At 45.4% G+C, this 15,609-nt stretch overlaps 1 protein-coding gene across 1 annotated transcript in view; it reads right to left on the minus strand.

The window, feature by feature from the left end:
* SAMM50 (SAMM50 sorting and assembly machinery component) overlaps positions 1-15,609 on the minus strand; it is a 45,286-nt gene that overhangs the window by 27,815 nt on the left and 1,862 nt on the right. The window contains exons 2-7 of the mRNA XM_070755290.1: positions 12,494-12,604; positions 11,478-11,579; positions 9,382-9,469; positions 6,172-6,278; positions 3,404-3,534; positions 324-411 (exon numbers count right to left, since the gene is read on the minus strand). Coding sequence (XP_070611391.1) covers positions 324-411; positions 3,404-3,534; positions 6,172-6,278; positions 9,382-9,469; positions 11,478-11,579; positions 12,494-12,604 — 627 coding nt within the window. The remainder of the gene's footprint in view (positions 1-323; positions 412-3,403; positions 3,535-6,171; positions 6,279-9,381; positions 9,470-11,477; positions 11,580-12,493; positions 12,605-15,609) is intronic.

The raw sequence follows: 15,609 nt of genomic DNA on the forward strand, positions 1-15,609 counted from the left end.
GGATATATCAATTCCTCCATGCCTGGCGACATAGATGGGTTTTCAAAAGTTTACGAAAGGCAAGGAGGGTGGGGGCAGTCCTAATCTCCCCGGGGAGCTGATTCCAGAGGGCTGGGGCCGCCACAGAGAAGGCTCTTCCCCTGGGTCCCACCAGACGGCATTGTTTTGTCGATGGGACCCGGAGAAGGCCAACTCTGTGGGACCTAATTGGTCGCTGGGATTCGTGCGGCAGCAAGCGGTCCCGGAGATATTCTGGTCCGATGCCATCCTATGCTTCGCCATCCTACGCTAACTAGTAGACAACGTGGCTCCATTTTACTTACATTGACTTCGGTTGATATTCCTCTGTCAGTTTCACGTAGGGAACTCCAAGGAAATTGTCCAGTTACTTTGTACACATTGAGAGAAATGCTGGAAACAACAAGATTATCAAAATTAAATTTAAAAAAAAAAACTGCAACAAAATCCCAACATAGACTTGAGAAGGACATAACACTTCTACCCCGTTTTGGCTCTAGGAAGGATTTGGCCCTAAGGAACAAAATGTACCATTATACTGAGAGGTTTATTTGTACTTTTAAGGTTACGGTTAAAGGAAAAAAGCTTACAGGTTAAAAACAGGAGCCAACAATTTAATGCTTAATAATCTTTGGCATCTCGTGAAATATTAACAGCTCAGAGGTTTGCATTCATTTTAAGTTTGTGGCACAACTATTTGAAGACCAGTGTGCCATAGAAACATAGAAGTCTGACGGCAGAAAAAGACCTCATGGTCCATCTAGTCTGCCCTTATACTATTTCCTGTATTTTATCTTAGGATGGATATATGTTTATCCCAGGCATGTTTACATTCAGTTACTGTGGATTTATCTACCACGTCTGCTGGAAGTTTGTTCCAAGGATCTACTACTCTTTCAGTAAAATAATATTTTCTCATGTTGCTTTTGATCTTTCCCCCAACTAACTTCAGATTGTGTCCCCTTGTTCTTGTGTTCACTTTCCTATTAAAAACACTTCCCTCCTGAACCTTATTTAACCCTTTAATATATTTAAATGTTTCGATCATGTCCCCCCTTTTCCTTCTGCCCTCCAGACTATACAGATTGAGTTCATTAAGTCTTTCCTGATACGTTTTATGCTTAAGACTTTCCACCATTCTTGTAGCCCGTCTTTGGACCCGTTCAATTTTGTCAATATCTTTTTGTAGGTGAGGTCTCCAGAACTGAACACAGTACAGTATTCCAAATGTGGTCTCACCAGCATTCTATATAGCGGGATCATAATCTCCCTCTTCCTGCTTGTTATACCTCTAGCTATGCAGCCAAGCATCCTACTTGCTTTCCCTACCGCCTGACTGCACTGTTCACCCATTTTGAGACTGTCAGAAATCATTACCCCTAAATCCTTTTCTTTTGAAGTATTTGCTAACACAGAACTGCCAATACAATACTCAGATTGAGGATTCCTTTTCCCCAAGTGCATTATTTTACATTTGGAAACATTAAACTGCAGTTTCCATTGCTTTGACCATCTATCTAGTAAAGCTAAATCATTTACCATATTACAGACCCCTCCAGGAATAGTGTAATAAAAACCAAACCTGTATAAGCAAAAGAAAACAGACTGAAAACAGCCTGAAAAATGGCCTGAAAACAGCTTCAAAAATGCCCCCCAAAATAGCCAGGGAACCTGAGTGCCTGAAAACTGCCTCCCTAAATAGTGCTTCTTTATTCTCCCTTTCATTCAGATATTTACATATTGCATTTATTTGTAGCCACCTTCCCTTACCCAGCCACCATTCTATACGATTTCTACTTGGCCTCCCATCCTTCTCATATAACTGTCCTATCTTAGTTACCCCTCTTGCCTTCAACTCTCCTATACCCCTATTTAAATTTACTTCATTATCTCTATTTATTACATAAATCGATGACAGTTTTGATTTATGTAATCCTATTTTCCCCTGCCATTTTTTCCAAATTTCCATAGTCCCTTTCATGGGACCTATTAGTTTATTTAAGTCGCTCCTATTCCACTTTATAAAGATTAATTCTCTATTCTTCATCCCATTTATCTGCCAGTTGGAAAAGATGTGCATATCCATGTTCCTGACCTGCGCGTGCATAAAATTCCGCTTCTGCGCATGCGCAGGAAGCGAAATCTCGTGCAATGACGCTCAATGCAAGGGGCAATGGATGTTGCAACCTGCCCACTAAGCAAACAATCAGGAAAGCTGAAATCAAACTGACTTTTTTTATCACATGAAAGGAAAAATAATAATAATATAACCCTCAGAGTTGGTACAATCTGGGGGGAAAAAAAGTTATCAATGACCATACAGAAGTGTTTCCCAACCCTGGCAACTTGAAGATATTTGGACTTCAACTCCCGGAATTCTGGGAGTTGAAGTCCAGATATCTTCAAGTTGCCAAGGTTGGGAAACACTGCCATACACTATGTATGTATGTATGTATGTTTGTATGTATGTATGTATGTATGTATGTATGTATGTATGCATGCATGCATGCATGCATGCATTCATTCATTCATTCATTCATTTTTTTCTTTTTTATTTAATTTTAAATTATTGATTTTTTAACATAACATAACATAACATAACATAAGAACATAAAACAGGCGCTTTGTGAGTAGTGCCCACCACCAGACAAGCATTCACACCCCACCACTAAATCGGGGGGGTGTTTCTTGTATACAGCCTTTTAACTGCATTCATTCATTTATTGTGTTTATATGCTGCTCCCTCCAAAAGGACTCTGAGCGGCTAACAATGGGAATAAATGCAACAACAATAAAAACAGTTAAAATCTAATAATAAAAATCAATAATGACAATAATATAAAAAACATGCCAACTTACCAATCAGCCTAATTCCAGGCCAGGCCGGAAAAGCCAGGTCTTAACGGCTTTCTGGAAGACTGGTAGGGTGGAGATAATGCGGATCTCTTGGTTCCAAAGTATAGGAGCCACCACAGAGAAGGCTCTTTCCCAAGGTCCGGCCAGCCGACATTGTTTGGCGGACGGGACCTGGAGAAGGTCGACTCTGGGCCCTTACTGGCCGCAGTGAGGTTTGTGGGAGGAGGCGTTCCCGTAAATAGTCTGGCCCTGAGCCATCTAGGGCTTTAAAGGTGATAACCAACACCTTGAATTGCGTTCCGATTGGCAACCAATGCAGTGCGCGCAAAGTTGGAGTAATACGGGCATACTTTGGTACACCCGTTATTGCACCAACTTTACTTTGAAGAAAAGTCTTTCGAACTCTACAAAAACCTAAAGAGAAGCCCATTTATGGTTATTTTGAAATAAACCCTCCTGATTTAATGGGGACTTTATAGAGACTCTAAAATACACGTCCATAGCATTCACGTACTTTTAAAAGTCTTACTTTCTTTCAAAGTGCCCAGGCTGTGGTTTGAAGAAGGAGAGACCGTACGATGTTTCCTTGGTGCCATAAGAGAACTGGAACGTCACCTTCTCAGCACGCCCCAAAATATTAGGCAGTTTGAGTCCAAGGACCTGTAAAACGCAACAGATGGTAAGATAGCCTCCGACACCTACAGACATGCTGTCTACCATTAGCTTCTCTATCAGTTTTTTAAAACTTTCATTTTTCTTGCAATCTTGAGAATCTTCAATCTTCAGTTCTTTAATCGTTCTGTGTTTTGTTGTTATCAATAAGAAACATAGAAAGATTAACGAAGTAAAGAATTGGCTTTTCAAGATTGCAAGAAAAATGAAAGTTTTAAGGCAACTATCTTCCTTCCAGACAATAAAGACAATACTTCTTGTTCTCTTAATCTAAAGTAAAGGTGAAGGTTTCCCTTGCTCACAAACGTTTCAACTCTAGGGAGTGGTGCCCATCTTTTCCTTACCTTAGTCTATGGTGGACTAATTTAAAAGTGTACAATTTGTATTTCTAAGAAACTAGTAAATGGATTACCCCTGCTTCGCTACGAAACTATGTGATCGGGCTTGATAAATTGACAGTTAAAGCTTGAACATTAATTCCCTCCCTCAGGCCTTCCCCACAGAAGTCTCTCCTCTCCTAGCCCCCTTCTTTCCCTCAGGCTGGGCCCACTGATCCTTTCCTACACTCTTCTCTTCTTCAGGCTTGCCTCACAGAAGTCTCTTCCCTCCCCTTTTCTCCCCTTCTCTCCCTCAGGCTTGCCCCACAGAAGCCTCTCCTATCCCCCTTCTCTCCCTCAGGCGGGGCCCACTGATCCTTTCCTATACCCTTCTCTTCTTCAAGCTTGCCCCACAGAAGCCTCTCCTCTCCTCCTTCTCTCCCTCAGGCGGGGCCCACTGATCCTTTCCTATACCCTCCTCTCCCTCAGGCTTGCCCCACAGAAGCCTCTCCTATCCCCCTTCTTTCCCTCAGGCGGAGCCCACTGATCCTCTCCTATACCCTTCTCTTCTTCAGGTTTGCCTCACAGAAGTCTCTTCCCTCCCCTTTTCTCCCCTTCTCTCCCTTAGGCTTGCCCCACAGAAGCCTCTCCTCTCCCCCTTCTCTCCCTCAGGCCGGGCCCACTGATCCTCTCCTATACCCTTCTCTTCTTCAGGTTTGCCTCAGAGAAGTCTCTTCCCTCCCTTTTTCTCCCCTTCTCTCCCTCAGGCTTGTCCCACAGAAGCCTCTCCTCTCCTATCCCCCTTCTCTCCCTGAGGCTGGGCCCACTGATCCTCTCCTATACCCTCCTCTTCTTCAGGCTTGCCTCACAGAAGTCTTTTCCTTTCTCTTTTCTCCCCTTCTCTCCCTCAGGCTTCCCCCACAGAAGCCTCTCCTCTCCTATCCCCCTTCTTTCCCTCAGGCTGGGCCCACTGATCCTCTCCTATACCCTTCTCTTCTTCAGGCTTGCCTCACAGAAGTCTCTTTCCTCCCCTTTTATCCCCTTCTCTCCCTCAGGCTTGCCCCACAGAAGTCTCTCCTCTCCCCCTTCACTCCCTCAGGCTGGGCCCACTGATCCTCTCCTATACCCTTCTCTTCTTTAGGCCTGCCTCACAGAAGTCTCTTCCCTCCCCTTTTCTCCCCTTCTCTCCCTCAGGCCTCCCCCACGGAAGCCTCTCCTCTCCCCCTTCTCTCCCTCAGGCTGGGCCCACTGATCCTCTCCTATACCCTTCTGTCCCTCAGGCTTCCCTCACAGAAGCCTCTCCTCTCCCCTTTTCTCCCCTTCTCTCCCTCAGGCTTGCCCCACAGAAGTCTCTCCTCTCCTCTCCCCCTTCTCTCCCTCAGGTTGGGCCCACTGATCCTTTCCTATACCCTTCTCTCCCTCAGGCTTGCCTCACAGAAGTCTCTCCTCTCCTCTCCCCCTTCTCTCCCTCAGGCTGGGCCCACTGATCCTCTCCTATAATCTTCTCTCCCTCAGGCTTGCCTCACAGAAGTCTCTCCTCTCCTCTCCCCCTTCTCTCCCTCAAGTTGGGCCCACTGATCCTCTCCTATACCCTTCTCTCCCTCAGGCTTGCCTCACAGAAGTCTCTTCCCTTTTCTCCCCTTCTCTCCCTCAGGCCTCTCCTCTCCTATCCCCCTTTCAGGTGGGGAGGGGAAGTAGAATGTCTAACTCCTTTCCCTCAGATCATGTTAATAATAATATAAGAAATATTTATTTATTTGTTTGTTTGATTGATTGATTTTTATGCCACCCTTCTCCTTAGACTCAGGGCAGTTTACAGCATGTTAGCAATAGCACTTTTTAACAGAGCCAGCCTATTGCCCCCACCATCGGGGTCATTTTACCCACCTCGGAAGGATGGAAGGCTGAGTCAACCTTGTGTCAGTGGTGAGATTTGAACTGCTGACCTACAGATCTACAGTCAGCTTCAGTGGCCTGCAGTACAGCCCTCTACCTGCTGCTGCACCCCGGCTTAATGATTAATGATCTGATGATCATTTTAAAATAAAACCCTTTCTAAGCAAGCCCATAGAAGCCAAGCGGAAGATAAGTGCCAAGTTTCAAGTTTCTAGGCTTTACAGTTCTGGACATTTCACGATGATGCGTGAGTGACATTTGGCTCTTAGATAGATAGATTACAGAATAAGCAGGAAAAAACAGACCGTGCACAATCGGAGGACTTTTTTTTCTCAAAACGAAGCCAAATTGTGTTTCTATTTAAATGGCCCAGCTACTGACATTTGACAGCAACCAATGACGCAAGACCTACCATGCTTCCTTCGTTGTTGCCAACCATGGTGTTGTAACTTCCAGTTAATCTTCTCAGTTCTGTTACATCAAAGGTGACGTCTAACCCATTTGGAAGAGCATTGTCACCTAAACCCAGAAACACACACATGCGTTTATTAGTCAAGGCAAACAGCGCTGCTGAGCCCCCCTGGCCGAAAAGATACGCACTCTTTGAACAGTGAGATAGAGTCAGATTGAATTGCACAGAATTTTTTTAATGTCAAAAGTGGGGAAGATAGATGTGATTTGTCTCGGTGATACCACAGGCTTGGTGCGATTGCTGGGGTGATGGTGGTTACAACATCAGCTGAAATAATTTCTTTTAAAGTACGTTTTTATTTTAGTGAATATACAGTGATCCCTCGATTATCGCGAGGGTTCCGTTCCAAGACCCCTCGCGATAATCGATTTTTCGCGATGTAGGGTTGCGGAAGTAAAAACACCATCTGCGCATGCCGCCCTTTTTTCATGGCCGCGCATGCGCAGATGGTGGAGTTTGCGTGGGTGGCGGGGAAGACCCAGGGAAGGTTCCTTCGGCCGCCCAGCAGCTGATCTTCTCAGCAGCGCAGCAGCAGCGAGCAGACGAAGATCGGGGTTTCCCCGCCGCCCACGCAAAGGGGAAACCCCGATTCGGCTCCTCGCTGCTGCCACGCTGCCGAGCAGATCAGCTGCTGGGCGGCCGAAGGAACCTTCCCTGGGTCTTCCTCGCTGATGCCCCCGCTCGCCCGCCCGCCCGCCCGCCCGCCGCCCGCCAGCAAGAGGGGGAGAGATAGAGAAAGAGAGAGAAGGAAAGAAAGAGATGAGAGAGGGAGGAAGAGAGTGTGAGAGAGGAAGAAGCAAGATAGAGAAAGAGAGAGAGAAAGAAAGATGAGAAAGGAAGGAAGAGAGTGACGTCATCGGGTGGGAAAAATCGCGATATAGCGTTTCGCGAAGAACGAGATCGCGAAAATCGAGGGATCACTGTATATGGCCATTCATTTTAACTAAATAACTCCAGGCAACTTATTAAAATATAACCATAGCATAAAACATCACAACAAATTAAAAGGGATAAAATATGCTGTATAAGTTGTCCTCAACTTATGACCACAATTGATCCCAAAATTTCTGTTGCTAAGTGAGACAATTAGTGCCCCATTGTATGACCTTTCTTGCCACAATTGTTAAATGAATATATGAAGTTGTTAAGTTACTAGCATAATTGTTAAGTGAATCAGGCTTCTCAATTGACTTTGCTTGTCAGAAAGTCGCAAGGGAATCACATGACCCCGGAACACTGCAATCATCATAAATGTGAACCATTTACCAAGCATCTGAATTTTGATCATGTGACCATGGGCATGCTGTGAAAAATAATAACGAGTCTCTTTTTTTCCAGTGTCATTGTACAGGTAGTTCTTGACTTACATCAGTTCATTTAGTCACTGTTCAAAGTTACAACGGCACTGAAAAAAGGAACTTATGACCATTTTTCACTGTTTGAGGTTGGTTTGGGGGAGATTTGGAGCCCTAAAATGGCCCGTTTGAAGCACCAGCTGTTTGTGTTATCTCTGTGCCGTGCCCTGGGTCATCACACAAGATCCAAACTCCAGCTAAGCCAAGAGACTGGCCTTTCTTTCATGTTTCCCTACCACTCTCCTTCTGCATGCTCACTCCTGCAAGGTCCACAAATTGGGCGTCCTCCTCGATCCACAGCTCACATTAGGGAAACATCTTTCAGCTGTGGCAAGGGGGGGGGTTGCCCAGATTCGCCTGGTGCACCAGTTGCGGCCCTATTTGGACCGGGAGTCACTGCTCACAGTCACTCATGCCCTCATCACCTCGAGGCTCGACTACTGTAACGCTCTCTACATGGGGCTACCTTTGAAGAGTGTTCGGAAACTTCAGGTCCTGCAGAATGTAGCTGCGAGAGCAATCATGGGCTTTCCCAAATATGCCCATGTTACACCAACACTCCGCAGTCTGCATTGGTTGCCGATCAGTTTCCGATCAAAATTCAAAGTGTTGGTTATGACCTATAAAGCCCTTTATGGCACAGGACCAGATTATCTCAGGGACCGCCTTCTGCTGCACGAATCCCAGTGACCAGTTAGGTCCCACAGAGTTGCAGTTGCAAAGCGCTGCGCCCCCCTGACGGTGTCCGGCGGCTTCCGAAGCGGCGCTGGGCGAAAGAGGGCGGGCGGGCAGCGGGGCAGGCAGCGGCGGAAGGCCTCTTTCACCCAGCGCCGCTTCGGAAGCTGCCGGACGCCGTCAGGGGGGCGCAGCGCTTTGCAACTGCATCAGCGGTGGGAGCCGGACCCGGTCGCCGCCCCCCTTGCTAGCTCCGAGGCCGGGAACCCCCCGCCCTCGAGAGGCCGGTTGGGAAGGAAGGAAGGGAAGCAGGAAAGCGGCTGCTGCCCGCCTGCTTCTCTCTTCCTCCTTCCCCGTGGTTCTTGGCGAGCGGAGAGGCGATCGCCTCACCTGCCGCCCCGCTCTGCTTCCCTCCCCCCCTCCGCAGACCCAGAGACAAAGGAGGCGCGGAGCGTGGGGAGCCGCCTGGCAGAGCGCTCGCAGGCGGCGGCGGCGGGGGACAAAAAGCAGGCCAGCGCCCGGCTCCTGCCTCTCCGGGACTGCCGACCGAGCGGAGCAACGGCGCAGATGGCCCGCAGCCAGGGTGGGGGAGGCAGGGCGCGCATCGCCGGCTCCTCCCGTTCTGCGGCGCACACAAGATTGACAGGCATGCAGGATGACATGCATGGCAAAGGGGCGGGGAGGATCGGGAGGCTCAAGCCTCCTTCGGTGGTGGCGGCCGGTTTCTGATTTTTGGGCTTGCACGCATTAATCGCTTTTCCATTGATTCCTATGGGGAACAGTTGTTCAAGATACGAGTTGATCGAGTTACAAGCCCAGGTCCAGAACGAATTAAACTCGTATGTCGAGGTACTACTCTACTACTACTACTACTACTACTACTACTACTACTACTAATAATAATAATAATAATAATAATAATAATATCCTTTTGCGACCTTCTAACCCGCAAAGTCAACAGAAAAGCCAGATTCACGTAACAACCGGGTTAGTAACTTATTAACTGCGGTGGTTCATTGAACAACTGTGGCAAGAAAGGTCGTAAAATACGGCAAAACTCACTCACACTAATGTTTCACTTAACTAAAAAAAAATAAGGTCCCTTCCAACTTATTCTTACCTTGACAGGTATCAATTAGTACATCAACTTGTCTGAATATTCCTAGGCGGAGGAGCTTTTCACGAGCTTCATGTGATTTCCTCATCACCTTCAAAATACAAAAGGCTTAGCTTCACACCTCAAGTCATCATCAAATTATTGCAAATATTTCCAGAACCTATGTGTTAGATCAGTGATTTTCAACCTTTTTTGAGCTGCGGCACATTTTTTACATTTACGAAACCCTGGGGCACATTGAGCGGGAGGGGGCCTAAAAAAAGTTTGGACAAAAAATTTTTCTCTTCCTCTCCTTCGCTCTATTTCTTTCTCCCTCCCTCTTTTCTCTCCCTTCCTTCCTCTTTCTTTCTCTCTCTCTCCATCCCTCTTGCTTTCTCTTCCTTCCTTCCTCTCTTTTTTGCTCTTTCTCTCTCCCTACGTCCCTCTATGTCTTTCTCTCTCTCTCCTTCCCTTCCTCCCTCCCTCTCTTTCTCTCTCTCTCTTGCTTTCTTTCTCTAGTTCTTTTTCTCTCTCTCTCGCTCTTTCTCTTGCTTGCTTTCTTTCTCTCTCTCTTGCTTTCTTTCTGTCTGAGCTTCGCGGCACACCTGACCATGTCTCGCGGCACACTGGTTGAAAAACACTGTGTTAGATCAACACCCATTCATTTGTTGAAAACTATCTAAGTAAGCTATGCATTTACATAAAAGACACTGGATTTCCTAAGATCTGTACAGTAACGTTTACAAAATTAGATTTTAATTTCTTTGGATTACATATTATGTATTTGTCCTTCCATTAAAAAATATTAACCAACTCCCTAGGGATATTTTACTGTCTTGGAAAGCAATTCCTTTTTTTCAGATATGTGCACAGATAGATACAGTGGTACCTCGGTTCTCGACCAGAATTCGTTCCAGAAGTATGGTCGAGAACCTATTTGATTGAGTACCGAATTAATTTATCCCATAGGAAATAATGGAAATGGATTTAATTGGTTCCCAGCCCCTGTTGAGTCGCTGGGAACCAATTAAATCTATTTTCTTTATTTCCTTTGGGATATAAAATCTGAGGAGCTCTATAAGCGCTCCAAGCTGCAGGAAGGGTGGGGGCGGCTGCAATCCCGGCAGCTTCGGGGGGCTCCTTTCCTCAGTGCTTCGTCTTGTTACCTGTAGGCAGCTGCACCAACTTTCTCCTTCCCGGCGGCGGCAACGGCGGCAGCTTCCCTTCGAGGAGCAACAGCGCCGGGAACGTCACGTGATGAAGGGAAGCCGCCGGAGCCATCTCAGCAGTTGCCGCCACTCCAGCAGCTTCCCTTCATTAAGTGACGTTCCCGGCATAGTTGCTCATCGAAGGGAAGCCGCTGCCGAGCAGGGGAAAGTTGGTGCAGCTGCCTACAGGTAACAAGACGAAGCACTGAGGAAAGGAGCCTCCCAAAGCTGCCGGGATTGCAGCCGCCCCCAGCGGTAACATTTTGGATAATGAACAAAATTTTCTGTGGCTGTTCGGTATCCGAATTTTTGTTCGGGTACCGAAGGAAATTTTTGCTGAAAATTTTGTTCGGTATCCGAAATGTACGACAACCAAAGCATTCGAGAACCGAGGTACCACTGTATTTGAGTAATTTCCCTGTCCAGATTTCAAGATCAAATGTAGTATTTCTATTCCCTTTAAAGGGGTACGGAAAGATCAAGGCCACATGGAAAAGCTACACAAAGAAACTGCCCTTAACTATAGAACGTTCCATATAATTTAATGAAAATGTGCAACACTGAAGCTTAAAACGCCTACGGCAGCTCATTTCATGCTCAAATTAGAGAGCTGAGTTTGAGATAATTCATACTGAAATGCCCTGCATACTATTATGTCAAAAGTAAACCCTGAAATTCATAAATCTGTGTCCACCAGAAAAAAAAATCAGTTATCATTCCACAATCACAAATTGATATAGCTCAAAACCTCCTTTGAAAATACTAAAAACGTTTAGTAAAATTTTGCAAGATTATTTGGGCACACAAGTGGAGCAATCATATCTCTACATTTCTACAGAATTAAATAAAGATGCTCATGTAACATAACTGTTGAGATTTTTAGATAGTGGGTTAAACAATTTCAGTACTCACATCAATCAGATTCTTAGCTTTGAAAACTTCACCAATTTCATACATGATAATATCATCTTTAGTTCTTCCAAGTCCCTCAAAGTGTATATGTTGAACAACCACCTAAAAAGCAAAATAACAAGTATTAAATAGATATTAGAATTTTTTGCATTAGTAGATAAAATGATTCCATAAACATGAAGATTTTGTCACAGGTTTTGTGAAGATACATTCAATATTAAGCAGAGCCTCTACCATCTAACAGTTGGGAGTACCTTGACTAAGCAATTTTGTCGAGAAGACTAATATTTCTAATTGCTCCAAGTTCTTCAAAACTGAGGCCCAGGATTTTATTTTGATTACGTTAGATCAAACCAAATACCTCCCTCCATACAAACCCATTAAATACATCATCTTTAGTTTTTTCTTGCATGTTTCCCAAACTGTATCCTTCTAAGATTTTTATTTTAAATAAACTACATTAGCCCACTTGAATTTATACAAGGAGTCTTCATTTCAAAGATGTACCATCTGTAATGGTAATCATGTGAGAGCAATCATGGGCTTTCCTAGATATGCCCATGTTTCGTCAACACTCCGCGGCTTGCACTGGCTGCTGATCAGTTTCCGGTCACAATTCAAAGTGTTGGTTATGACCGATAAAGCCCTACATGGCATCGGACCAGAATATCTTCGGGACAGCCTTCTGCCACATGAATCCCAGCGACCGATTAGGTCCCAGAGTTGGCCTTCTCCAGGTCCCGTCGACTAAACAATGCCGTCTGGCAGAACCCAGGGGAAGAGCCTTCTCTGTGGCGGCCCCAGCCCTCTGGAACCAACTCCTCCCAGACATTAGGACTGCCCCAGATGACCTGAGATGGAAGGGATGATAATGCTGAGGATCAGCTGCAAATACAGTCGAAGCTTCATTAGCTTACTCTAGCTGTGTGGACTGGTGTCTAACAAGATGGACTGGTAATAGTTTGTGGCCAGGGTGTTGGGGTTCAAGGGGGAAGGCAGGAAATCCTTATACTTACATCTTTATTTTCAAGAATTTCTTGCTTAGTTTCTGGTTCAACCTCCACAAGCTCTGCTTCTTCACCTGCACCACCAAAATCAGGACCACCCATGGGAAGAGGCTCCAAACTCTGAAAATGCAGATTCAATAGTTTAATAATCGATCAAACAAACTACTAGATTGCTGAACAGTTTCTTTTTTTCCAAAAAGAAGTGTACGTATTAACCAAGGCACCATCAACATCCCTTTACATTGGAAACATAAGTACAGTGGTACCTCTACCTATGAACGCCTCTAATTATGAACTTTTCAAGATAAGAACCGGGTGTTCAAGATTTTTTTGCCTCTTCTCAAGAACCATTTTCCACTTACTAACCCAAGCCTCCGAAACTGTAACTGGAAAAGGCAGGGAGAAGCCTCGGTGGGGCCTCGCTAGGACTCTCCTGGGAGGAAACAGGGCCAGAAAAGGTGGGGAGAAGTCTCCATGGGGCCTCTCAAGGAATCTCTTGGGAGGAAACAGGGCCAGAAAAGGCGGGGAGAAGCATCCATGGGCCCTCTGTAGGAATCTCCTGGGAGGAAACAGGGCCTCCACCCTCCCTATGGTTTCCCCAATCGAATGCATTATTTGCTTTTACATTTTATTCCTATGGGAAAAATTGCTTCTTCTTACAAACTTTTCTACTTAAGAACCTGGTCACGGAAGGAATTAAGTTCGTAACTAGAGGTACCACCGTACATGGAATAATGTTGTATTGTTGCAATATAGGTGTACGTCACTATTTCATTACAAATATTAGCAGTTGAGGTGTCTACAGACGAACCTTAGTTTACTCAGCCTCCCAGTCTTCGGAGAGGGGCGGCATACAAATCTAATATATTATTATTATTATTGTTGTTGTTGTTGTTATTATTATTATTATTATTATTATTACACCTTGAAGGACAGTAAATTGACGCTTAGGCATTAGTTTCTTCCCCTAGTTGTCATCTCCTTAATTTTTTCAATGCCACTCTCAAATTTAATGTTCAGCATTTATCGAGTCTTAATGTCTTGGAAATTAAGCCATGCGACAATTTTAAGAAGTGTGGACTTCCACAATACCTCAGGCAGTATGGATGGGGAATATTTGCCCATCAGGTCAGGGTAAGCCTAATGGGCCCATCAGAATCCAGAGTGAGTAATCCATGAACTGTCTGATATTTATTTATTTATTATTAATTGGGACTTATATGACCCCTCTCCGTGGACCAGGGGTCCCCAAACTTTTTACACAGGGGGCCAGTTCACTGTCCCTCGGACTGTTGGAGGGCCGGACTATTAAAAAAACCTATGAACAGATTCCTATGCACACTGCACATACCTTATTTCTTTCTCTCTCACTCACTGTCTCTCTCTCTCTCTCTCTCTCTTGCTTTCTTTCTCTCTCTCTCTTGCTCACTTTCTCTTGCTTTCTTTCTCTCTCTTGCTCTTTCTGTCTCTTTCTCACTCTCTCTCTTGCTATCTCTCTTCCTCCCTCCCTTTCTCTCTCCCTCTGTTTCTCCCCCTTCCTTCCTTCCCTCCCTTCCCTCCTTCTTTCCTTCCTCTCCACTTCTCTTTCCCTCGCTTTTTCCCTTCTCTTTCCCTTCTTTCTCTCCACTTCTCTCTCTCTCTTTTCCCTCTTTCACCCTCCCTCTTCTCTCCCCGCGGAGGACTCACCCGACAAGCCTCCACCCTCTGACTCCGGACTCCCAGTCAATCCCCATTCAGAAAACAGGAGCTAGCAACTCAAAGAGAAGGAGGCGGGTGTGTGTGTGTATGTGTTGTGCCCAGCTCAGCTTTCGGCAAGCCTTACTTTACCTCGGGTGAGATGAGATTGAGGGGGACGTTCTTACTGCTTTACCAGTGCGGCCTTGGAAAAGACCCACGGGCCAGATAAATGGCCTAAAGGAGGCCGCATGTGGCCCGCGGGCCGTAGTTTGGGGACCGCTGCCGTGGACTGACCACAATTGAACCCAAAATTTCTGTTAAATGAGATATTTGTTAAGTTTGTTGCCCCAGCTGTTTAACCTGGATTCCCCATTGATTTTGCTGGTCAAAGGGTCACCAAAGGTGATCGTGCGAACTTGGGACACAGCAATGGTCGTAAGTATGAACCAGCTGCCAAGCCTCTGGATTTTGATCACACGAACATAGGGATGCTTTAAAGGTCGTAATTACAAAAAACAGCCGTAAGTCACTTTTTTTCACTGCCATTCTAACGGTCACTAAATGAACTAGTGTTCGCTCGATTTTCGCAGGTTCGAACTTGGCGAAAAGTCTATACCATGGTTTTTCAAAAATATTAATTAAAAAATACTTTGCGGGGGTTTTCCCCCTATACCACGGTTTTTCCCGCCCGATGACGTCATATGTCATCACCAAACTTTCGTCTGCCTTTAATAAATATTTTTTTTAATAAACTTTAATAAATAAACATGGTGAGTAATAATCTAAATGGTTGCTAAGGGAATGGGAAATTGCAATTTAGGGGTTTAAAGTGTTAAGGGATGGCTTGTGATATTGTTCATAGCCAAAAATGGTGTATTTAGTTCCGCATCTCTACTTCGTGGAAATTCGACTTTCGCGGGCGGTCTCGGAACACATCCCCGCGAAAATCGAGGGAACACTGTATTGTTAAGTTGATGACTATCGGTATTGGACCCACTAGAAGCCACAGGAAGTAACCCACAAACCGTGTCATATTGGGTGCCAATCTCTCAAAAGCTCGTCTTATTGGGAGCAGCCAAGAATAAAACCTTTTACTGAAGGCAGATGGGTCAGAAACTTAGTCCTGCCTCTCAGTCCAGCCCACCATGCAGGATTGTCATTTGCAGGAGAAACGAGGGAAGAGAGGACGAGGCGCCCTGTTTAGGCTGCACAAAATATAGTTAGTCCTCAACTTAATGACCACGCTTGAGCCCATCAGCTCGGTTGTTAAGTGAGACACTTGTTCAGCGAACGTAGCCTCCTTTTACTAACTTCTTAGCCTCGGCTGTTAAGTGAATCATGGCAGTCAATAAATTAGTAGCCCGGTTGTTAAGTGAATCTGGCCTCCAAGACTTTGCTTATCAGATGGTTGCAAAAGGGGAATCCGGTGACCTTGAGACACAGCAACA

Source organism: Erythrolamprus reginae, chromosome 6 (genome assembly GCF_031021105.1).
Source record: "Erythrolamprus reginae isolate rEryReg1 chromosome 6, rEryReg1.hap1, whole genome shotgun sequence".
Classification (NCBI taxonomy): domain Eukaryota; kingdom Metazoa; phylum Chordata; class Lepidosauria; order Squamata; family Dipsadidae; genus Erythrolamprus; species Erythrolamprus reginae.